The sequence below is a fragment of the Ornithodoros turicata genome, chromosome 3 (assembly GCF_037126465.1).
Source record: "Ornithodoros turicata isolate Travis chromosome 3, ASM3712646v1, whole genome shotgun sequence".
Lineage (NCBI taxonomy): Eukaryota > Metazoa > Arthropoda > Arachnida > Ixodida > Argasidae > Ornithodoros > Ornithodoros turicata.
The window spans coordinates 31,345,608-31,371,061 of NC_088203.1; the positions used below are offsets into that span (position 1 = coordinate 31,345,608).

General features: G+C 42.3%; 1 protein-coding gene across 1 annotated transcript; it reads left to right on the top strand.

The window, feature by feature from the left end:
* The first annotated feature begins 324 nt into the window (after positions 1–324).
* On the top strand, positions 325–25,454 carry LOC135390151 (tetraspanin-33-like). The gene is made up of 5 exons (XM_064620139.1): positions 325–640; positions 701–939; positions 4,690–4,905; positions 18,595–18,823; positions 24,884–25,454. Exons 1-5 carry the CDS (start codon positions 473–475, stop codon positions 25,172–25,174), a joined length of 1,143 nt encoding a protein of 380 aa, XP_064476209.1. The 5' UTR covers positions 325–472; the 3' UTR covers positions 25,175–25,454.

The following is a 25,454-nucleotide window of genomic DNA, read 5'->3' on the forward strand; positions in this document are numbered from 1 at the left end:
ATGTTGTAACATCTACTAAATAAAAGTTCGTTTGTAATAATTACTCGGACTGAACCGGTGCATACACTAGTACGACGACGATCGGAGATGATAGCAAATCGCTGCCTTTTTGAACAGCATTTTCCGCACACGCGCTGCTCTCTGGAACTTTTTCGAATGGCCTAATGGCAAAACAAGCAGCTGCTGCCGTTAGCAGTGGCCCCCCGCCGGTGCTACGCTCGCTATACGCTCGCTGCAGACGCAGCGCACTACTGTAGCGACTGTAGTACTACTTCACCTCGTCTTCTTCATATGTCGATATCGGTGGGTATGGACTGGTTTTCGGCGACTTCGCCACCATATGTAAGCAGAACGTGCCGCGTGCATATGACCTATCAGTCGTATTGCCACCTTGGCAGGTTTCCTGGTTTGTTCACGCTATATACACGGAACCATTGGCTGGGATAACCAGCGCTTTCTTCGCGAAAAGAACATGTTGAACGGCAGCACGGCATTCCTCCTGCAGCGTCTCCCCAATAGGTTCCCCGATATTTCTCGGCCTTTCCTTCTGCTCTTCAACTGCACCGGAATGTTACTGACTGGAACTCTCGGCTTTCTTGGCCTCTTCGCCTACTCGGAGCGGGGCCCCATCGGCGCCAAGGTACTGCAAATAACCGAGCCTATACTGTTCACACGAAATGTATTCTCGATCTATTACCAGGACGTAACCACGAGCAGCACACTACTTGGTCGGGTCGCAGTTAACGTTGAGCTGTGGATGGTGATGTCTGGCACATCGTTGTTCGTCGTATTTACCCACGGTTTCGTGGCAGTGTTCCGGATGGACTGGGTTCACCTGAGGCTGCACTCGGTATGCGTGGCCACTATCACGGCCGTAGCGTTAATGATCGCCACAACAGTTGCTGTGGTGCCGTACCTTGGCAACCCACTCTTTAACAGGTAGGAGATTCAGCACAAATGAAAGCGCGTCGTTTTGCGTGTCACTGATACAGTGTGTCTCACCTTACGTTTAAAAAAATGTATGTGTTAAAAAATCTACTTGTCTGAACACTGTGGGGTCAACTCTTTTTTTTAATCTCGGTGGAGACTTTGCCATGACCTCTGAGCGCTTTAATCAGATTCAATTCGCGAGATATTGAATTTTCCCAACTGAACTTCGAAATTCCCGTCAACATCCCGTTTTTTTTCGTAAGAAACAGAAAGCGCACGCCGGAATTATCCCATTCTATTGTAAAACGCATTCACCACTACAACGGTAATAGCAAAAAAAAAAAAAAAAAAAATCCAAAACCGTCGTTTCGAGGCGCGTAAATTGCCAGGCGCCCTCAGATCTCCAAAAGAAGCGATATGAGGAAGTCATCTGCCTGCCCTTCCACTTTCCCTTATTATCGAAGCTTCTACTGATAGCGGCAGCATGGTTGCACTGCAAAGTTATCTGAAGGAAGAGTGAGAAGGAAACGGGATGGGGAGCGTGACTGTCGTTCTCCCTTGGATTACCGCAATGCCGAGCTCGACCGACAGGCCTCTACCCGAGGAACGTCATCATGACGTTGGCAGACAGACTGAAACCAAAACAAATCGGAAGGGGAGGGCTGGGTTCTACAAATGGGCACATGTTCGCTGCCTCCTATTGAATGAAAAGTAGGATCGAAGGCCGCGACCTTGTGCGCCCCTAGCAGTGCTCCTCTGGTAACGGAGGATGCGGCTGTAGAGTATGTACCACTAAGCCAATCTACAACGTTGCAAGCTCATTGGCCTAGACTGTGTGCGCGCTCCGATTGGTTGATAATGTTTTGAAATCGCATTTTTTTACGCGCGCATGTGCGTGCAGCGTCCCGGCGGCCGTTTCAACAGTTTCAGCATAGTCTCGAAATAGCTCGCATCGGCCGGCACGGCGTCCGTCCTCTTGTGTTCCGTGTTTCGGTGATGTCAGTCGGCAGAACAGTTTTGATTCTACCCGTGTTGTGCTCTTCCTACTGTTATCCCACGTACAGTCTATCAAATACGGAACTGGAATGCTTCGTGGGTTGAAGCGGTTGGAGAGTGAAGAACGCGTTCGGGCACCGTTGGGTTTTGAGGGCTGACAACAAAGAGAGGATTACGATTACGTGCCACACAAGTGCCTTCCGCTCTGCAAGCAACGAAAGAAGATGCTCATCATAAAATCGACCGGCACGGCGTCCTCTAGGGTTCCGTGTTTCAGTGATGTCAATCGGCAGAACAGTTTGTAGAAGTGTTCGCTGGTTTATTCATGCGTCGATGTGGTTCATCGTGTGTTGTGCTGTTCCTGGACACGACTATTATCCCACGAACAGTCTATCAACTCCGGAACTGGAATGCTTCGTGGGTTGGAGCGGTTGCAAAGTGAAGAACACACTCGGGCCGTGTCGGATTTCGAGGGCTGTGTTCGTTTTGCTTCAAGTTCGAACTTAGTTACAGTGCGTCAGCAACGCTGTGGACTTTGTATTCACAGTGCACCCATGTATCAGGTCTTTGAATAAGTGCTTTGTGTCAAATAAACGGTTCTTTTAGCCAAAAGAAGCTTCAGTTGTTTTGAATATCGGGTAACGGCAGGAGGCGTGAAATCCGGTAGAAGTCGCTGGTAGCCACAACCGGCCAAAAGCTCAGCCCAAGTTAAGGCTCCTGAATGGCCCACTGGCATTGCGCAATTTCTACAACGTTGCACTCTCATTGGTCGTGTGCCTAGTGTTGCGTGAATTATGGGCTCTATGGGGAGCTGTTGGAGCCTGCCCCTGGCTTGGAGCGTAGTTCAACTCTACCAAATTGGTGACGCTGTCGAACACTATGACGTCATTTGTTTACAAACAGGGAGAGGTCTACTTGCGCGCCTCGAAACGACTTTTTTCGCATGTTCTATAGCTATTACCATTTTCGCATTTCTTTGCGTATTACCACAGCACTAGGGAATGTATATTGCAATGCAATGGGGCAATCCGACGTGCGCTTTATCTCAGTAAAAAAAAAAGAAAAAAGACACGTGACGTTGGCAAATTCCGGAGGTCAGTTGGGAAAAATTAAATTCTCGCGACTTGATAAAAGTGCTCAGAAGTCATGGCAAAATCTCCACTGAGGTAAATAGCATTGACTTTATGCATGGTGTTCAGAGAAGTAGATTTTTTAACACGACTTTTGTTTTCATGTAAGGTGAAACATTCTGTACACGCTCTAGTACGTGGTAGAAGGGTGTGTCGTGTATTCTGGATCCCGAGATAGATAAATCCGAGACAGCGAGCACACAGTCTTTGAAGCCTCTTACATTCCTGTGTGCGTGTGTGTGTGTTTCAATCAAAACGTTCGTCATGACACGAGAGCGCAGTTTTAGGCATTAACGCCCCCGTAGTGCTCTTCGTCACAACCAACCCGCAGAATATCACTTTATCTTCAGATTGGAAGAAAAGTTGATACATGAAAAGGCCGCGGGCCAACTTTAACAGCTAATCAGGACAGAGATTGATATCGTCCGGGATGATGATTGGCATACAGCGTCCTATGCGGTCAGGAGCGCCCCCTGTTAGTGCCTAAAAAGCCGAACTCTAGTCATGGCTTAATGCTTTCCATTCTTTTTATTATGTGACGCTTTTTTTTAGAAAACTGATGAGACCTTTTTAAAGAAGTGGCTTAGTTTTATTTTTAGTCGTCACGCGTAGAGCCCATCGATTCTTTTTATACTGGCACCGAGGACGAAACTAAGCTTCAACTCGCAAATCTGAATAACTGAAGTATTAGAATATGGTAAGCAACCGGAGTGAATACCTCGGCTTCATAACGTTGAACAAAAGTGTTGGCTGTCTTTCAGAACTCCAGCTGGACCATTCGCCAATGGAATTGTTCACGTTGTGCTGTAAGATGTTTGCAAAGATGTTTCGTTGAAGCCCAAAGAATTTTCAGTATTTTCAGTTTTCAGCCTTGTGCTCTAAGCTTAGCTTCCGGGCCACTTTCGGTGCGCAAGAAGTGAGACCACATGCTGTGGTTGAATCGCCTTATACTTGCGGAGGAAGTTGATATGTACTTTATTTTTCTGATCAACCTTGAAATTCTAATGACCCCTCCGACTGAAGGAAATATCCGTACACTAGGGTGCTCGAGAAGCATCTAAGGACAAGATATTGTAGATAATTCAAATCAGTACTAGACTTTGAACAGCTCATTGTTCCCGAGTTCTGCGTTGCGACTGCGCCAATGGGTTGGCAATATATTCCCCTCCTCGAGCCCCAAAATCCGGCGATGTATTTAGAAAGTCTCTATTTCGGGATATCCCGGATCCAACACTATATAGGTGTAAGTCTGTTCGCTGTTTTTGTCTATATTTTCTACCAGCTAAATGAAGCCTTGTTGCCGTCGTGAACATTTTGCATTCATTGTTTTTCGTTACAGCGATGTCAATATCACGTTGCATCCGTTGTAGGGGGTACCCAGTAATTCATACTGTGCACACCGCACGCAATCTCCCGATCGGTCCGTGGTGTTCACGCGCGGAGAGGCACATGGAAGTCGTCGCATTCATTCTCAATCTTATGATCCTGGATCTTATCACTACACACGACTAGATCCTGGGCACAGTCGTAGAGACTTCCAAAACTAGTCAAACTTCGTCGTATCTACGCATGTTAACTGCACAATCTTCATTGTGTCCCCTCTCGTGTAGTTGAACGGTGGTTGTCATTGCAGGTTGCTAACTGCGGATATACTGCATAACTACGGCACTAACCCTGACTGGGACTACTGGTTGGACTCTCTCCAGTCCAGGCTACACTGCTGCGGAATCAGTACGCAGGCGTACCGCGACTGGGAGCAGAGCGAACAATACCGTTGCTCTGCTGATAATCCAAGTGCGCTTCGCTGTACGGTGCCGCCTTCATGTTGCAAAGACCGCGAGGCTGCAAGGTACGCATGATGCGGTGCGGCGACCATCTAATTTCGCCATGTTAGCAGGTTTTGGTTGGGCCCCATTTCTCATGCACTAATTGCTTCGAATGCGGTGAAATATGCAACGTCTTTCTAACACTAGTTACAACACTCCAGTAAGTCACATCCGCAACAACACCGAAAATCCTCTGGATGTACGAATAATGTCCTAACATCCGTGATCGGATTCGTACGTCCGATGGATTTCCCTCAGATATCCAGCGCAGCTGAAGACACACTATTCGTATAATATCCAGTATGGATATCCCTGGGAATGTGAGATATACAGCACGTTGTAGTCTGTGCGTGCTGCGCACCGCCATGGTCGGCCGCAAGCAAGATTTGTCAAACGATTACAACCAATTTGGTTACTTATCAGTCCTAGCAACATTCAGTAAAAGCTGTCATTATTGTCTCACAATGGGCTCTCACGAAAGTATCTGTGGGTTTGAAAATTCCTGCAAAAATATAAGATGTATTAGAATACCACCTGTCAAGTAAGTTCAGTCAGACAAGGCAACAGAAGAAATATGAACCTAAACTGTCTTTGTGCCCGTGTGACTACATTAATTATACGTATCTTGCATACCTGGGTAAATTACTACTAAAATGTAATTAAATTACATTACTCATTACTCCAGTTAGAATTTAATTAAATTACATTACTCATTACTGCAATTCAAATGTAATGAAATTACATTACAATTACATACTACGAAAAAGTAATGACATTACAAAGTCATTACTGCGAGTTTAATCGTAATGATATTGAGGATGTGGAAGTTCATTTTCAGACAATACTACGTTGTAAAAACACGACATACTTTATTCTGTGCCGATTCGTTGACGATTGAGTGCGTCACCGTTCATAGTGGGCGTTGGAATTCTTTTAACTCACCAGTCGGCAACTCTCTTTTTGCCAAGTGCCAGCAGAGAACACACAGTCGATTCTTTTGTAAAGAGTAATGAGTAATGTCATTAAAATTACTGCCAAAATGTAATTAAATTAAATTAAAAATTACATAATATCAAAAATAATGCATTACCTTACAAATTACTAGAAAAAGTAATTTATTACTGTAATTTCATTACAGTAATGACATTACTACCCAGGTATGGTATCTTGCCAACAAGCCAGCTAATTATAATTCTAAAATTATACAGGGGTAGTAGTAATTGGTCTGGCCGAGACAAAAGCGGGATTAGTACACGGCGCGTTTATTGACCCCTGCGCCGACTTTTTTCGCGACTTTTTCCCGTGCGCGGCAGTGCGGAGGGTTGTCCGCGCGCTTATAACATGCAGAGACATGCAAAGAAGGGTCATACACAAAAAGTACGTGTGAAAATATATTTATTAATGCCAATTGTAATGCCAATCAGGTTGCGATATATTTATTAAAGCCAATTGTGCTGGGAATTGTGCCAATTGTGATGCCAATCAGGTGAAGGAGAAAAACCCAGCCGAAAAACCTTCACGACCTGTAACAGAAGAAACACAATACGCATAATAAAGAATATACTTACTCATTACCAATTTCACAGCTCCCATATGGGTATGACTCAATGGCGTTAAAGAGGTATCTCTTATCATCGTATGGCATGAGTGCAAGCTTAGTCGTTTCCATTGTGTCCAAACTACAGGATTCCTGCCCCTGAGCCCTGCGCGTATTTTCCCTGCGCGGCGCCAGTACGGAGGCTTGTCCGCGCGCTTATCGGCGAGGGGAGGGCTGCGTGCGCGTTTACCCTCTCACATTTTTCAGCCTGGGACAACTTCTTTCGTCATTTTTCAATCTGCGCCGACTTTTTTCGCGACTTTTTCCCGTGCGCGGCAGGCGGCGCTCGGGTGGAGGGCTGCTGCGGTGGGTGGAGCGTGGCCGGAGGGTTGTGTGCGCGCTTACCCGTTCAGCCTGGGCCGACTTCTTTCATCATTTTTCAATCTGTGTCGACTTCAATCGCAATTTTTTTCCCGCTACAGCAGGTTTGCAGTAGGCGATTTACATGCAAAGGATAGCCATACACAAAAGTACAAGTGAAAATATATTTATTAAAGTCATTAGTGTCAGGAATTAGGTTATGACTCAGTGTGAAGGAGAAAAACTCAGCCAAAAAATCTGATGCAATAGCATTGAAGGGGTATTTTATTAGTGATAATCACGCAAGTTTTCAATTAAGCAGAAGGAGTAGCACATTTTATTCAAAGAAAATATTTTTAATCAATACAATTACAATCAAATTAAAAGTTTTATTATAAAAAGTCTAACATGACCAACCATAGCGGAGTTTTAATTACAATGTTCTGATATGTAGCTTCATGCGCAACAGCTAGTATTCCATTATGACACATTTAATCAAATAATATATTTTTAATCAATATGATTACAACCAAAATTAAAAGTTTTATTATAAAAAGTCTAATATTCCTATACGTGAGAACCATCAGTGCAATAGCGGGAAGTTCTGACAGATGTATGTGAACAGCAGAGAACCCGGAAGACCATGGGACACGAACACAAGAGGAAATAAAATCTATAACAATACATTGGTTAATCAAAACAACAGAGGAGGAGACGATCATTTTAACTATCATAAAATCATCCTCGTGACTTCCCCATACAATTTTCATTCTAAGAGACACTTTGTTTTATGAATTCAACACAGAAAATATATTAAAAAATGAACTTCACCACATAGCACGCTCCTAGCCAACAATCAACTCTAATAATATCTGCCCTGATTTGTTGAAGACGGGAGGCGTACACCTGACAGTTATAAACATTTTCGAGCGCAACATGGAAGATTATTCAAACATTACACAATTAATCAATTTCTTATTAAGTAAACAGCATAGACATACGGAAATGATGAGAAAAACGATCAACAGCTAATAGAGAACCAGAACACATCACATAAACAACAGACACATGCAGGAAAATAAATGAAAAAGAACCTATCAAAACGATCAACATGCACGGATGAACAGCAGAGAACCTGGAAGACCATGGGACACGAACACAAGAGGAAATAAAATCTATAACACTACATTGGTTAATCAAAACAACAGAGGAGGAGACGATCATTTTAACTATCATAAAATCATCCTCATGACTTCCCCATACAATTTTCATTCTAAGAGACACTTTGTTTTATGAATTCAACACAGAAAATATATTAAAAAATGAACTTCACCACATAGCACGCTCCTAGCCAACAATCAACTCTAATAATATCTGCCCTGATTTGTTGAAGACGGGAGGCGTACACCTGACAGTTATAAACATTTTCGAGCGCAATATGGAAGATTATTCAAACATTACACAATTAATCGATTTCTTATTAAGTAAACAGCATAGACATACGGAAATAATGAGAAAAAACGATCAACAGCTAATAGAGAACCAGAACACATCACATAAACAACAGACACATGCAGGAAAATAAATGAAAAAGAATCTATCAAAACGATCAACATGCACGGATGAATGGCAGAGAAACACTTTGAACAGCACATGATGAATAATTTAATACAGCACAGAGCTAACGCTAAGAAACACTCTAAACGGCGCATCTGCCAACGTGTAAACAACAGACAGGAAAATATTACTGAAACAGATAATAGAGAGCCAAAATCCAACACGTAAACAAGAGGTACACAAAGGATAAATAGTTGAAGAACAATCTAACAAAACAAGAAACATGCACGGATGAATAGCAGAGAAACACTCTAAACGGTGCATCTACCAACGGTAAACAACAGACACATGCAGGAAAATAATTGAAAAAGAATCAATCAAAACGATAAACATGCACGAATGAATAGCAGAGAAAGGCTTTGAACGATGCATCTGCCAACATGTAAACAACACACAGGAAAATAATAGCAAAGATTACAATTTGAAATAATATATCTTTTGAACTATCATAAAATCAACCTTGCGAGCTAACAATATCCTACTCAGGCACTTACATTGACAGAGTTATCCAAACACGCACCACAGCTTTACAATAATTACAACCAGACTCGAGACACGGCGGGGTCACTCTCTCCCTCTATGCAGGCCGGTGGGGTCACTCTCTCCATCTATACAGCCCCAAAAGCGGGAACCTGTTGTCAATCTGCGGAGTGGGGAAATCCTCTCTCTTTTTCAAATTCTTTCCTCCAAAAAGGAAATATTCTTAGGACCGGTGTACAGAGGCGAAATTTTTTATTGATCGCAAATAGACATTGGAATTATTCGACTCTCAAGAACACAATAAGAATCCTATCAAAAAAAAAATAAATCTAAGAATAGACTTTCTAAGCAAATGATAAATATTATCGACGCAAACAATACCAAATGAGAAACGATGAATTTTAATGTATTTCAAATCAGACACAACTACTACGCAATCATTATTCTCAACTCACAAAATATCAATCGAGTGAAAGTTAAGTTTATTCAGTGATAGAAACAATACTAACTCGAAAACGAGAAACAAATTTAATTACATCGTTTTATGTTAACTTTGCAATACACGCAGAAGTCGCAAACAACTCATCTGAAATGCAAATTATTGTGTTTGCTATAGCGGAAATCAACGCACACAACATTCCAATCTAGTAGAATATTTTTATTAATATCAATCGAGTGATCATCTGAAACAAAGTCAAAAGCAGTAATTAATTTAGGCAAACATTTTTCATAATCACACAGCGCAAATATACATCACAGAAACATGTCTTTTTTCATTCAGAACCCACTAGTGGAAACGAAATGAGAGAGTTCCCGTACACATTCGTTAAGGTTACGCCCGCAGGGAGTAGGGGAATCCAAACAATGATCTCGGTATACAAAGCCATAAAATCGCTCCTACAAGTCAAGTTAGGGAAGGAGGGTCTCTTGCGCTGTCTTGTACATAGAATCACTGAAAGCAAACGTTTTTCCTTTACACATCACATCTTTTTTGTAAATTGACTTTCATAATTCTAACGTCAGGTGGAAGATTACGAACCTGATAATAAAATTTTAATAAATAAAATTAGCACCAATATGATTTAATTAAATGTCGAGGCGCACTACAAAACAGAACAGACAACTGATATACATTGAAGAGATGGACAGATTTTGTACTCGCTACCATTCGTCATGGGAGGACCTGATAAAAAGCTGCTTCGAAAAGGAGGAGCCGCGAAACGATTCATTTATCGCTGCATTTCAATACGTCCTAGACATGGTCGTATTCGGAGATATGGTGCAAATTATGGAATTCAAGATGCGAGACATTGTATGTCGAATCTACAATAGTTATAAAAATATTTGCACGTCAACATCGGAAGGACCGTTTGGACTGATGGTGGAGTTTTTGAGGTTTGCTAACGAAGAATTGAAATACACTAGACCAAATGTAATTGTAATCATTGCAATGGGCGTTGCATTAATCAAGAAAGCAATCAGATCAAATTATCATATACAAGCAGTCTATATCGCACGATTCATTACGGATTTGTTGAAATTACACCTAACGGTTGAAATGGAAAGTACATAAAAAATCTTATCACGTGGTATATTCCACCCTAGAACCTCTACACATGTATTTTATTCTACCAGTCAAGGATGTCGAATGAACGGAAGTTCAATATTGTCGTGCAAGGTCTGATGTATCATCACTTATTGAAACTCAACAAACATATCAATTGCGGTGGGCCACCGGACGATTTTCATCTAATACTCTCTTGTACGCCATTCAAGAATCTTCATACAAAGAAAGGAAGCATCAATAAGAGACTGTGCAAATTCGTCGCAACAAAGTGCAAATTGTTGAAGCAATACAAACACGGCGACAACATATCACCTGCGTTAATCAACGCTGGATTCAAGCGCCCAATAATCAGAATAAATTACTTGATGTCTTCGGAATTCATCAATCAAGACAACAAACGAAAACTTCGGAGTTTGGAATAGAATTGTAATTTATCGAAATAAACAAGTGTATAATTGAAATAATAATTGTATTCTTTGTCATCATTGTAATGTATTCTACACAGCGCAACGAAAACAGCTTTTGATTAGATTGCTAAGGAGACACTACGTACAAGGATCTTCGCATGGAATCAGCGCTGGCAATCAAAGAGATTTTTACACGACCACATTCTATACAACACCGACACCCGAAGGAAAGAATTGTAGAAGAATCGATAATAGAAATTTAGAGGCATGTTACATCAATCTTTGTTTACAGAGAGGATCACTAATATTTCGCGAAAGCTTATTTTATGAATTAAATTGCATAGTGTATATATTTTCTCAAACGATTGGACAGTTGACAATACTATATTGAAAGGAATCTATTATCAAATGACGCGATGCAAGTGATGGACATGCATGACGCGCTAGCGGAGTCTACAATTCTAATCATCATAACATGCGGCACACAATTCCAATAAGATTTGGGGAGAATCGAATCACATCACTGTCATCAGAAATATTTAACCACTATACAATGAAGATGAGCACTATCCATAAGATATGTAATTATAATAAGTAAATATTCCTTTTGCAAACTTAACCAAAGCAGCACCCATAAACAGAGCTCCAATTCACAGAATGTACCCAAGGTTTTTAATTAGCCATACTGAAAAACTATGAGTCTGTTCATTATGTCACGGCATATGAGGCACTACAAATGGAAGGACATACATTAATTTTAGGAGATTTTAGCTCATAATGAAACAAAACGCAAACACCAAAGGTTCGTGTTTAAATTTTCAAAGTCAAAACTGTATACGCTTTCTTACAATTTTTTAATATATAGATTAAAAAGCTGTCTATATAGTCACACATTGTATACAATATATTTGTTTGTACATTAATGGATAAAATTTATCAGATCACATTCCGGAGCAATGGTGACTATCGGTAAGTGTTTAATTAAAACTTGAACTGCTGCCGCAATTTACGAACTGAGTTGTAGAAAGTGTAATTTCACGGCTTTAGCTGGCTCACTTTGATACGCGAAGGTTTTAAGAACTCTTTCACGACGACAAAGAATTTAATCGAGTGTATTGATATTTTCTATACACTCTATAACGTAATGTGAATTCTCCATGATGCGGATAGTAAAAGTTACGAATATTTTTCGAACAAAATTTACTTAAAACTCGGAGAAAGGGTCATCCGCGTCGTCGAACCCGTTTCCGGCAGAAAGCAACACGCTAGCGTGCGGTACCGCGTTAACGCGTCGGGCGCAGAATCGCGTTCGGTTTCGGGTACGGCATTCGGGAAAGGCGGCCCGGCGTGTTGCCGAAACGCATTCGACGACGCGGATGACCCTTTCTCCGAGTTTTAAGTAAATTTTGTTCGAAAAATATTCGTAACTTTTACTATCCGCATCATGGAGAATTCACATTACGTTATAGAGTGTATAGAAAATATCAATACACTCGATTAAATTCTTTGTCGTCGTGAAAGAGTTCTTAAAACCTTCGCGTATCAAAGTGAGCCAGCTAAAGCCGTGAAATTACACTTTCTACAACTCAGTTCGTAAATTGCGGCAGCAGTTCAAGTTTTAATTAAACACTTACCGATAGTCACCATTGCTCCGGAATGTGATCTGATAAATTTTATCCATTAATGTACAAACAAATATATTGTATACAATGTGTGACTATATAGACAGCTTTTTAATCTATATATTAAAAAATTGTAAGAAAGCGTATACAGTTTTGACTTTGAAAATTTAAACACGAACCTTTGGTGTTTGCGTTTTGTTTCATTATGAGCTAAAATCTCCTAAAATTAATGTATGTCCTTCCATTTGTAGTGCCTCATATGCCGTGACATAATGAACAGACTCATAGTTTTTCAGTATGGCTAATTAAAAACCTTGGGTACATTCTGTGAATTGGAGCTCTGTTTATGGGTGCTGCTTTGGTTAAGTTTGCAAAAGGAATATTTACTTATTATAATTACATATCTTATGGATAGTGCTCATCTTCATTGTATAGTGGTTAAATATTTCTGATGACAGTGATGTGATTCGATTCTCCCCAAATCTTATTGGAATTGTGTGCCGCATGTTATGATGATTAGAATTGTAGACTCCGCTAGCGCGTCATGCATGTCCATCACTTGCATCGCGTCATTTGATAATAGATTCCTTTCAATATAGTATTGTCAACTGTCCAATCGTTTGAGAAAATATATACACTATGCAATTTAATTCATAAAATAAGCTTTCGCGAAATATTAGTGATCCTCTCTGTAAACAAAGATTGATGTAACATGCCTCTAAATTTCTATTATCGATTCTTCTACAATTCTTTCCTTCGGGTGTCGGTGTTGTATAGAATGTGGTCGTGTAAAAATCTCTTTGATTGCCAGCGCTGATTCCATGCGAAGATCCTTGTACGTAGTGTCTCCTTAGCAATCTAATCAAAAGCTGTTTTCGTTGCGCTGTGTAGAATACATTACAATGATGACAAAGAATACAATTATTATTTCAATTATACACTTGTTTATTTCGATAAATTACAATTCTATTCCAAACTCCGAAGTTTTCGTTTGTTGTCTTGATTGATGAATTCCGAAGACATCAAGTAATTTATTCTGATTATTGGGCGCTTGAATCCAGCGTTGATTAACGCAGGTGATATGTTGTCGCCGTGTTTGTATTGCTTCAACAATTTGCACTTTGTTGCGACGAATTTGCACAGTCTCTTATTGATGCTTCCTTTCTTTGTATGAAGATTCTTGAATGGCGTACAAGAGAGTATTAGATGAAAATCGTCCGGTGGCCCACCGCAATTGATATGTTTGTTGAGTTTCAATAAGTGATGATACATCAGACCTTGCACGACAATATTGAACTTCCGTTCATTCGACATCCTTGACTGGTAGAATAAAATACATGTGTAGAGGTTCTAGGGTGGAATATACCACGTGATAAGATTTTTTATGTACTTTCCATTTCAACCGTTAGGTGTAATTTCAACAAATCCGTAATGAATCGTGCGATATAGACTGCTTGTATATGATAATTTGATCTGATTGCTTTCTTGATTAATGCAACGCCCATTGCAATGATTACAATTACATTTGGTCTAGTGTATTTCAATTCTTCGTTAGCAAACCTCAAAAACTCCACCATCAGTCCAAACGGTCCTTCCGATGTTGACGTGCAAATATTTTTATAACTATTGTAGATTCGACATACAATGTCTCGCATCTTGAATTCCATAATTTGCACCATATCTCCGAATACGACCATGTCTAGGACGTATTGAAATGCAGCGATAAATGAATCGTTTCGCGGCTCCTCCTTTTCGAAGCAGCTTTTTATCAGGTCCTCCCATGACGAATGGTAGCGAGTACAAAATCTGTCCATCTCTTCAATGTATATCAGTTGTCTGTTCTGTTTTGTAGTGCGCCTCGACATTTAATTAAATCATATTGGTGCTAATTTTATTTATTAAAATTTTATTATCAGGTTCGTAATCTTCCACCTGACGTTAGAATTATGAAAGTCAATTTACAAAAAAGATGTGATGTGTAAAGGAAAAACGTTTGCTTTCAGTGATTCTATGTACAAGACAGCGCAAGAGACCCTCCTTCCCTAACTTGACTTGTAGGAGCGATTTTATGGCTTTGTATACCGAGATCATTGTTTGGATTCCCCTACTCCCTGCGGGCGTAACCTTAACGAATGTGTACGGGAACTCTCTCATTTCGTTTCCACTAGTGGGTTCTGAATGAAAAAAGACATGTTTCTGTGATGTATATTTGCGCTGTGTGATTATGAAAAATGTTTGCCTAAATTAATTACTGCTTTTGACTTTGTTTCAGATGATCACTCGATTGATATTAATAAAAATATTCTACTAGATTGGAATGTTGTGTGCGTTGATTTCCGCTATAGCAAACACAATAATTTGCATTTCAGATGAGTTGTTTGCGACTTCTGCGTGTATTGCAAAGTTAACATAAAACGATGTAATTAAATTTGTTTCTCGTTTTCGAATTAGTATTGTTTCTATCACTGAATAAACTTAACTTTCACTCGATTGATATTTTGTGAGTTGAGAATAATGATTGCGTAGTAGTTGTGTCTGATTTGAAATACATTAAAATTCATCGTTTCTCATTTGGTATTGTTTGCGTCGATAATATTTATCATTTGCTTAGAAAGTCTATTCTTAGATTTATTTTTTTTGATAGGATTCTTATTGTGTTCTTGAGAGTCGAATAATTCCAATGTCTATTTGCGATCAATAAAAAATTTCGCCTCTGTACACCGGTCCTAAGAATATTTCCTTTTTGGAGGAAAGAATTTGAAAAAGAGAGAGGATTTCCCCACTCCGCAGATTGACAACAGGTTCCCGCTTTTGGGGCTGTATAGATGGAGAGAGTGACCCCACCGGCCTGCATAGAGGGAGAGAGTGACCCCGCCGTGTCTCGAGTCTGGTTGTAATTATTGTAAAGCTGTGGTGCGTGTTTGGATAACTCTGTCAATGTAAGTGCCTGAGTAGGATATTGTTAGCTCGCAAGGTTGATTTTATGATAGTTCAAAAGATATATTATTTCAAATTGTAATCTTTGCTATTATTTTCCTGTGTGTTGTTTACATGTTGGCAGATGCATCGTTCAAAGCCTTTCTCTGCTATTCATTCGTGCATGTTTATCGTTTTGATTGATTCTTTTTCAATTATTTTCCTGCATGTGTCTGTTGTTTACCGTTGGTAGATGCACCGTTTAGAGTGTTTCTCTGCTATTCATCCGTGCATGTTTCTTGTTTTGTTAGATTGTTCTTCAACTATTTATCCTTTGTGTACCTCTTGTTTACGTGTTGGATTTTGGCTCTCTATTATCTGTTTCAGTAATATTTTCCTGTCTGTTGTTTACACGTTGGCAGATGCGCCGTTTAGAGTGTTTCTTAGCGTTAGCTCTGTGCTGTATTAAATTATTCATCATGTGCTGTTCAAAGTGTTTCTCTGCCATTCATCCGTGCATGTTGATCGTTTTGATAGATTCTTTTTCATTTATTTTCCTGCATGTGTCTGTTGTTTATGTGATGTGTTCTGGTTCTCTATTAGCTGTTGATCGTTTTTTCTCATTATTTCCGTATGTCTATGCTGTTTACTTAATAAGAAATCGATTAATTGTGTAATGTTTAAATAATCTTCCATATTGCGCTCGAAAATGTTTATAACTGTCAGGTGTACGCCTCCCGTCTTCAACAAATCAGGGCAGATATTATTAGAGTTGATTGTTGGCTAGGAGCGTGCTATGTGGTGAAGTTCATTTTTTAATATATTTTCTGTGTTGAATTCATAAAACAAAGTGTCTCTTAGAATGAAAATTGTATGGGGAAGTCATGAGGATGATTTTATGATAGTTAAAATGATAGTCTCCTCCTCTGTTGTTTTGATTAACCAATGTAGTGTTATAGATTTTATTTCCTCTTGTGTTCGTGTCCCATGGTCTTCCAGGTTCTCTGCTGTTCATCCGTGCATGTTGATCGTTTTGATAGGTTCTTTTTCATTTATTTTCCTGCATGTGTCTGTTGTTTATGTGATGTGTTCTGGTTCTCTATTAGCTGTTGATCGTTTTTCTCATTATTTCCGTATGTCTATGCTGTTTACTTAATAAGAAATTGATTAATTGTGTAATGTTTGAATAATCTTCCATGTTGCGCTCGAAAATGTTTATAACTGTCAGGTGTACGCCTCCCGTCTTCAACAAATCAGGGCAGATATTATTAGAGTTGATTGTTGGCTAGGAGCGTGCTATGTGGTGAAGTTCATTTTTTAATATATTTTCTGTGTTGAATTCATAAAACAAAGTGTCTCTTAGAATGAAAATTGTATGGGGAAGTCACGAGGATGATTTTATGATAGTTAAAATGATCGTCTCCTCCTCTGTTGTTTTGATTAACCAATGTATTGTTATAGATTTTATTTCCTCTTGTGTTCGTGTCCCATGGTCTTCCGGGTTCTCTGCTGTTCACATACATCTGTCAGAACTTCCCGCTATTGCACTGATGGTTCTCACGTATAGGAATATTAGACTTTTTATAATAAAACTTTTAATTTTGGTTGTAATCATATTGATTAAAAATATATTCTTTGATTAAATGTGTCATAATGGAATACTAGCTGTTGCGCATGAAGCTACATATCAGAACATTGTAATTAAAACTCCGCTATGGTTGGTCATGTTAGACTTTTTATAATAAAACTTTTAATTTGATTGTAATTGTATTGATTAAAAATATTTTCTTTGAATAAAATGTGCTACTCCTTCTGCTTAATTGAAAACTTGCGTGATTATCACTAATAAAATACCCCTTCAATGCTATTGCATCAGATTTTTTGGCTGAGTTTTTCTCCTTCACACTGAGTCATAACCTAATTCCTGACACTAATGACTTTAATAAATATATTTTCACTTGTACTTTTGTGTATGGCTATCCTTTGCATGTAAATCGCCTACTGCAAACCTGCTGTAGCGGGAAAAAAATTGCGATTGAAGTCGACACAGATTGAAAAATGATGAAAGAAGTCGGCCCAGGCTGAACGGGTAAGCGCGCACACAACCCTCCGGCCACGCTCCACCCACCGCAGCAGCCCTCCACCCGAGCGCCGCCTGCCGCGCACGGGAAAAAGTCGCGAAAAAAGTCGGCGCAGATTGAAAAATGACGAAAGAAGTTGTCCCAGGCTGAAAAATGTGAGAGGGTAAACGCGCACGCAGCCCTCCCCTCGCCGATAAGCGCGCGGACAAGCCTCCGTACTGGCGCCGCGCAGGGAAAATACGCGCAGGGCTCAGGGGCAGGAATCCTGTAGTTTGGACACAATGGAAACGACTAAGCTTGCACTCATGCCATACGATGATAAGAGATACCTCTTTAACGCCATTGAGTCATACCCATATGGAAGCTGTGAAATTGGTAATGAGTAAGTATATTCTTTATTATGTGTATTGTGTTTCTTCTGTTACAGGTCGTGAAGGTTTTTCGGCTGGGTTTTTCTCCTTCACCTGATTGGCATCACAATTGGCATTAATAAATATATTTTCACACGTACTTTTTGTGTATGACCCTTCTTTGCATGTCTCTGCATGTTGTAAGCGCGCGGACAACCCTCCGCAGTGCCGCGCACGGGAAAAAGTCGCGAAAAAAGTCGGCGCAGGGGTCAATAAACGCGCCGTGTACTAATCCCGCTTTTGTCTCGGCCAGACCAATTACTACTAGGGGTGTCCTTGATTCCCTTCTCCTACACTGCTGCTCAAATTTATTTATTCTATGTATAATTTTATAATTCTACGTATAATTTATAACTTCTATGTAATGGCCTTGCGGGCACTTGAAGTGCTCACATAAATAAACAAATAAATAAATATCCTTCATATAAACACCCAAAGCAACTAGAATAGCACTATCCATAAAACATCCTTCCATGGTCCGTTCATTGTCTCTGTAGGTGTCCGTCGGACGTCTCTGCGGACTCCTAGTTTCTCCCACATGTACCTGTGAGCGAGCGTACATGCTACGGACGAAACGCATTATCTACATGATGTCCGGTTTCGGACACATATCAGATATCCATAGGACTGCCTTGTGTTGTTGGGTCATGAATATGATAGTGTGTCCTCAGTTTGTCGCAGGTTGGTTGAAAGATTGAATTGTGTATCTGCGCAGTGTGGGTCGCTTTTGTGGAAGTTGGACCCAGAACTCTACTGATGACTGGTTGAGTAGGCATGTCTACCAGCGAGGATGTGTGATGGCCGCCGTTGAAGCCATCAGTGGACACGCTCTGGTAGTTGGGTGCACGTGCATTCTCGTCACCATTGCGCTTGCTATTGCAGCTACCACCGCCGGCGCAATGAGCAAAAGGGAACAAAGTCTACATGCTACGCACCTAGATCAGGTATTCGCCCTACCTAATTGTGGAGTCAAACGTGTTTGTGGCTCTTAACGTGTGCCCCAGAATACTGGTGGTCTAGTATCTAAGGTATCTAAGTATCTAGGAATCTAGGTGGTCTAGGGCGGAGCTAGTATATAATTCTAAGGGGGTACAACAGTGCCCACGATGACGACACTCAGGGGCGCCGGAACAGGGGGAGCAGGGGGAGCGACGGCTCCCCCTCATTTACAGATGAGGTAGCAAGGCTTCCCCAGATATGTAAATTATGTTTGTAATTACATTAACATTATCTTCTCACTGACATATTCATACACATTACTTCTGCAATGTTAGTTTAGGTGTGCTGTACAAGTATGCACATGTCGTAATTTTCCGGGAGCACGTTTTCAGTTAGTGTACCACCCCTGTATTGCCTGCAAGAGCCCTCAAGGAAAATAAATGATGATGATGATGATGATGATGATGGTTGCGTTTTTTCCGCTCCCCCAGTGGAAAAATAGTTCCGACGCCACTAACGACACTGCTTTGAAGCATTGTCACGACTGGTGGGCGTTGATTCCTTTCGAATGGAGAACAGCTTGCTTGGGTTGGCACGTGTGGTGTTCCCTGCAACATTTCCTCAACCACTGCAGCAGTCGGGTGACGAGGTTCACTTGTGGCGCCTGCTCTGCGCCGCTGCGCTGTGCGTATGCTACCTGCGCAGTACCGAAAGCACGAGCTCCATGCCGTATGTGGTTGCGTTTCATTTTTTTCTCGGCTGCCTGTCTTGCTACCACGACCTTTACGATACACCCTTCTACGTCACATATCCAGAGTTCGAGGTAACTCGTTACAAGTAACTCGTTACTGTAACTAAGTTCCTTTTTTTGGTAACTTGTAACTTAACTCGGTACTTTTGCGCCGTGGTAACTTTCAGAGGAACTCGTTCCTTTTTCAGGTAACTTTGCCAAAGTAAGTTAAGTTGAGTTCCAAGTTACTTTTAATTCGCTTTTTACTGAGGTGCACATATTTTCTTGCTTTCTCTCCGGTTCCTTCGTGGTAAAGTTTTTGCCATAAAACGTGATACTGAATCAATTACAGTTATTTACAGTTACAGCTATTTTGTGCCCGAAGTAACTTGGAAGTAACTCGTTCTTTTTTAAGTAACTCAGTAACTACGAGTTACATTTCAGGCTCAAGAACTTCGTTATTAACTTAGTTACATTTTTCACAGGGTAACTTAACTTATAACGAGTTCTTTTCGACGGGTAACTTCTCAATCTATGCACATATCAGCCATTTCACCGCTCGTCTTCCGCCCTTCTGGTCAGCGAACCCCACGGTATGGCTCTTCCAGTTGAGTGCCCGTTTCAGGTGGCCAGCGTCTCCGCTCAGACCACGAAGTTCCAGTCCAACGTCTCCATCCAACGTCACCCGAAGTCGCCGACATACAAGTCGGCAAATATACAGCGGACACCGAAACCTTTACGCCGAAACCTCGGAGACGGGCGACCCACCCAGTTCTTACGGGCGCCTGCAGCATCTGATTGGTGACCGTGCCTCTATACTTTCGATGAAGCGTTTCTCGATGAGCTGTACCTTCAGCGTCTCCCACATACCGCACAGATGATTTTGGCGACACCAATCAACCTGTCCATCAACGGGACGTTTCTCAACTTATCCGTCCTTGATGCTGACAAAATAATGGAAGTCGAAGAGCCTCTGACTTAGGTCATAAACGTATACTCGAGTGTAAAGTCCTCATCTCGGCCAGCTACTGTTTCTTCGGTACAGACAATCTTGTCTCGTTCCCTGAACGCCGACAGCAATCCCGCGGCCCTTCGAGCAGTCCTTTGGGGCTCGGCTGACTTGATGGTCTCCGTCATTCCTTGCCCACCTTACGCGCTCCACGTCGCGGCACGTTCTCCCTCGTTCAACGTCTACTCGCTCATTTCGCCTATCTCCATCGCCCGCTCACCCCAATCCATACCTTTCTTCTGGTACCACTGTTCTCTAGGCGCTCAAACCTGCAGTCGCAAGACACCTTGTTCCTGTCCTGGAAACGCCTACGCAGGTCGCTTGAGGCGGCGAATGTTTCCCCTACTACCCCGCATTCCCGGTCGCATTTTCTACGTTCATAACTCGACATCATCTCACCGTTTCCTCATAGACAGTGGTTTCCGTACGGAAATCAGTTTGATAGCTGCATCTCGAGAAGACAAGCTGAAATCCCCTGTTGCCACCGTAATCCACGTTTTCGCCAGTATTCCGTTATCCTGAACCTCGGCTTGCGCCGTGCTTTCCCCTGGGTTTCTGAGGCCTCGGCAGTCCACCAAAAAAACCATCGGCGCAGACCTCTTACACCACTTGGGGGTAGCCGGTACCGGGAGTGGCTGTATTATCTTCCCGGTTGCTTTTGTTGCTACGGTTTTTATGAGGGCGCCAGCGATTGGATGGCAAGGTACCAGTTAAGTATTGCACGCTCGTGGGACCTGGCATATAGACGTCCTCCGCGAGGGATACGTGGTGTCGTGTGCTGAAGTTTCCGCACACGCCAAACGACGCCCAGATGGACAAAATGAACGTCATATACCAACCACTGTGGCAACTGGCGTAGTCAGGGGGGGGGGGGGTGCTAAAGTGTACCGTTGGTAGTGCATTTGGGAGAGGGGACCGAGGGAAAGTCCTCCTTTTCCATGTAAAGTCCCCATAGAACCCATCCCAAAATATTTTTCTAGCTACGCCGCTGACTGTGGCGTCGCTCATGGTAATTGTCTCAAGGCGCAGTACTTCGAATTATCACGATGAATTGGAGCGAATCTCGCAGCATTCGAAAGAAAAATCTTAATGGAAAAAATACATCGGACCGGTTCATCACTTGGCTGACTTGTGGCTCGATTTCCGGTAGCAAGACATTGTCCGTTGCGCTGCCGGTGACAGTATAGCTGACTCGCGATGTGAAACCGAAAGGCCAGGTCGTGCTACGGTGCAATGTCCAGTAGGTGGCGGCACACCGGGACACATCCCCGTCAAGTATTTTGGCTAGTCACGTGCTTTGGCTAGTCAGGTCCTGTTGGCTACTCAGTCAACAAAAGACACGCGAAAGGCCTAAGAAAAAGAAACGAATATCAACTAAAGAGGTCGTATGCTGTCATCTCTATCAGGTCGCACTGTTATTTGCGGGCACAGATTGTGATCCTGAATCTCTACGCATTGGCAACCGCGCCCTGGAAGCATTTGCCAACAACGTGCGCAAGCCGCGCCATTCGGATGTTTTTGCCGTCTCTACGTTTGCAACCGTTTTACATAAACATGCATTGCTGTTGGCTAGTGGAGTGCGCTCCCTTTTCATATCTGTTGAACATTTCATATCAGGAATTTGAGTAATACTTTGTCCCGGAGAACACTCCCTATTGGAGTAAAATTTACACCCTCCAGGAGGGAGTTCCATTTTACTCCATTTTCATGTAGTATACTCATGACATTAGGTGTAGGTATAGGTATGCTTACGCCATGAAACGGGTTCATGCGGTGCCTCAACACCTCTTTTGGAATCGTTCATGACATCCCTGACTCTGTACACCCGTACGTGCACGTAAGAAAGTCGGTACAGAAGCTTAGTGACTGCATCCTAGTACATGTTTGATCCTCGGTGCACCCAGGGCGTAGGAAAAGGTGTGTGTGAAAAGTGATAGGAAGGGTGATGGCTGATAGAAGAGGGAAGGGTGTGCGGTACATCTTCTTCTAGAATTTGGGTAGCCTCACAGAACTATTCTCTGTGAGGAGCTTCCATATCAGGAGCCTCTGAACTCCATGGTACGCGGAAAGCGCCGGGAGCCTGAAGGCAGCAGGAACCTGATCAACAAGACCCTTAGTGCAAACCTAATATACAGGGAGTTTATCTTTATACTTGACAGACTTTTTTGATGAAAAAGCTATGGGAACGGCATAGATGGCGTTTTTCTTTCCTCCTTTTTTGTGGGGGGGGGGGTCTATTTATGGGGGCTCTAGTAACCGAATTTGTCGTGTGACGAATTCAATCTCTCCCCACTATGTTTTTCGCCATCATCACCATCATCATCGGTTTTGCATTTGGGTTATACGACCAGGCGGGCATACTCTCGAGGAACATATGCAACTACAAGATGGCTAGTTACGTAGAACTCGTTAATTAATTCTTTAATTAGGGGATTTCACGCAAAAGCGAGATAGCAGAATGGGAGAGACTATCCTGGTTAAAAGCCATTCGAAGTTTAAAAAAACCCTGGCATACGCAAAAATCCTGGAAAGCATATGCGTTAAAATATCCATCCCCGAATTTTGCGGCGAACCACCCCGAATTTTGTTTGGGGGCGACACCTTCACCTTTATAGTGTGGATAATACGCCGGCCGATATTCGGAGTTGTTGATTCTTTTCGGTAATTCTTGTGTAAGATCACCTGTGCCGCGATGGTACGATACTGTTCGGTTCCCCCAATGCCCCACGTACTGTACTGAACGCGGAAAATAAACGTGTAAAAGCAGACGACGCGAGGAAGCTATCCACACTACGGTATAGTTCATCGTTTCTCCGCAGCGCGCCGACGCCGTTCGATCTCGAGGCGAATATGCCAATGACCCAAAACCGAAACCACGGTGACAGGTAACGCAGGGAGCACAGTGCTCATTCCAGGTCAGAGGGCCACGCCATTTGGAGCGATGTAGGCGATGCCTCATAAACAGCTTTCCTGCCCCGGCAAACCGACGTCGGCGAAAGTGACGCACTCCTGAGGCGCGCTGTTTGGTTTCGTCCCATTTGCGTACCGATGCAGCTATGGATATTACACGGCACGCGCTCTTTTCTGGATTTTGAAAGATAGCTTTCAAAGAGGATTGTCTCCTGGTTCTGCTATTTCGCTTTTGCCTGAAATTTCCTGCTTAAATAGTTACTTAATGAATTTTTGGGTAATTAGTCGTCTTGAAGTTGCATTACTCTCTTCTATAGGGTGTCCGTCTGGCCGTATAACTCAAGCGCAAAAACGACATATACAGGGTGGGTGCAGATAAAGTGGCCCCACATTTTTGCACGTATGGCGTTCCCTGCTTACCGCATAAACTTCCGGTGGCGCGGGATAACGCATTTCTCGGAAGAAAACAAACAATAAAATCGTAGTAACCAAACTACGTAACAAAAAAGTTATCCATGCAAACGTTGCTCTCCGTGCATCCCGATTTTCCAAAGCAGAAGTCAATATGACGGTCACGGCACAGTTACGTCTAGGTAAAGCTAGGCGTACCATGCTTCGTTTTGTTTCTGCGTGAGTGGCACCCCCAGCGGTAGGGCGATGCAACTGTGCGCCACTGCCATGTCCCATTGGAAATACACGGAGCGAAGTTCGCGTTGCTAACGATTTTATTGCGCAAAATTTGGATACCACGATTTTTTTTGCACCGCATAAATGCACCATCATGCGCCGCCGGAAGTTCGTACGGTATGTAGCGAACGCGTTATGTGCGAAAATGTGGGGTTACTTTATCTGCACCCACCCTGTATGTTGCTGTCGTGGCTTTTTTTTTGTAGAATCTCTTTAAAGGATAAAAAAAGAAAAAAAGAAAAACCCTGCATACACAGCAAAGTCGATGCAACTTTTTGGTGTGCACAGTACTACACGAGTTTATAACTCAAAAGTCTCCGTTCCAGAAGTAGGGCGATGTCACTTGTCAGTTGTTAAAAATTTGGACACGGAGGGGGAGTAACAACTTGCAGTGAGGTGGGTTACTTGGCAAATACAGGAATAAAGAGGGAGTATAGATGATGGCGGGGAGGGGGGAGTGAAAATAGAGTAAAAGCCGTAAGTTACTTCTTTTTCTTTTTTCTTTTTTTGTGGACGTGCAGGACAGCTTAAAATAGCAGCCACATGGGTGCCGCTTATGGTTTCTACCATTACTGAGCACGGCTCACTGTCGGCTGTGTCACTTGATGCTTCGCGCCCAGCGTCATAACGTGTTGAATGTCGTACAGCTGGACGCCGGCGTGACAGAGTCCTTCGGTTTCTTGTGTGGTAGCTGAAGTGAAATAACGTATTTTTCTCTCACTTTTGAAGGACGTCGCTGCAGAAAGTCCTCGTGTGGAACATTTCAGTTCAAGAAATGAATTTGGCAGCTACCAGATCGTGGATCATGGTTCACCAAGTCATCAGCGACAGTGTTCTCAAATGGTCTCTGAACAGTCATATGGGGCCAAGATGTTATCCAACGCAGCCTCTCCCCCTGGTGAAGAACGGTATCCAGTCAGTGAAGTAGAAGCGCCCATCTATTATGTTCCCATCGGAAAAGTACTTTCACCCAAACAAGAGAGAAGCTCACAGTGTGCAACATACTATTACGACTCATAACCACAGCTGCAGATGTGGCAGTGGCTACTTTCAAGATGTCTACGTAGCACGGCCCTATAGGTACCAAGAACAGTAAACCCTTAGTGTGTGTATCAGGAGAGCTTCATGCTTGCGTACCAAACTATTAACAATTAGAAATAAGTACGAATAAAGGCACATTTTGCTGTGAATCTCTCCAACTTGCGCTGCCATAGCAGATGCATACACAGTGCGAGCGAACTCCCACACCGATATTCCTAAACGCAAAGTCGTCCCGAAGTCAGCTTCTGTCTGGGGTGAA

What these genes read in the sequence shown, in the direction of transcription:
- LOC135390151 (XM_064620139.1), top strand. Translation starts at nt 473, where the DNA reads ATGTTGAACGGCAGCACGGCATTCCTCCTGCAGCGTCTCCCCAATAGG. An exon ending in GGCAACCCACTCTTTAACAG is followed by an intron (nt 940 to 4,689) that starts GTAGGAGATTCA and finishes TTGTCATTGCAG; the next exon opens with GTTGCTAACTGCGGATATAC. An exon ending in ATGCTACGCACCTAGATCAG is followed by an intron (nt 18,824 to 24,883) that starts GTATTCGCCCTA and finishes TCACTTTTGAAG; the next exon opens with GACGTCGCTGCAGAAAGTCC.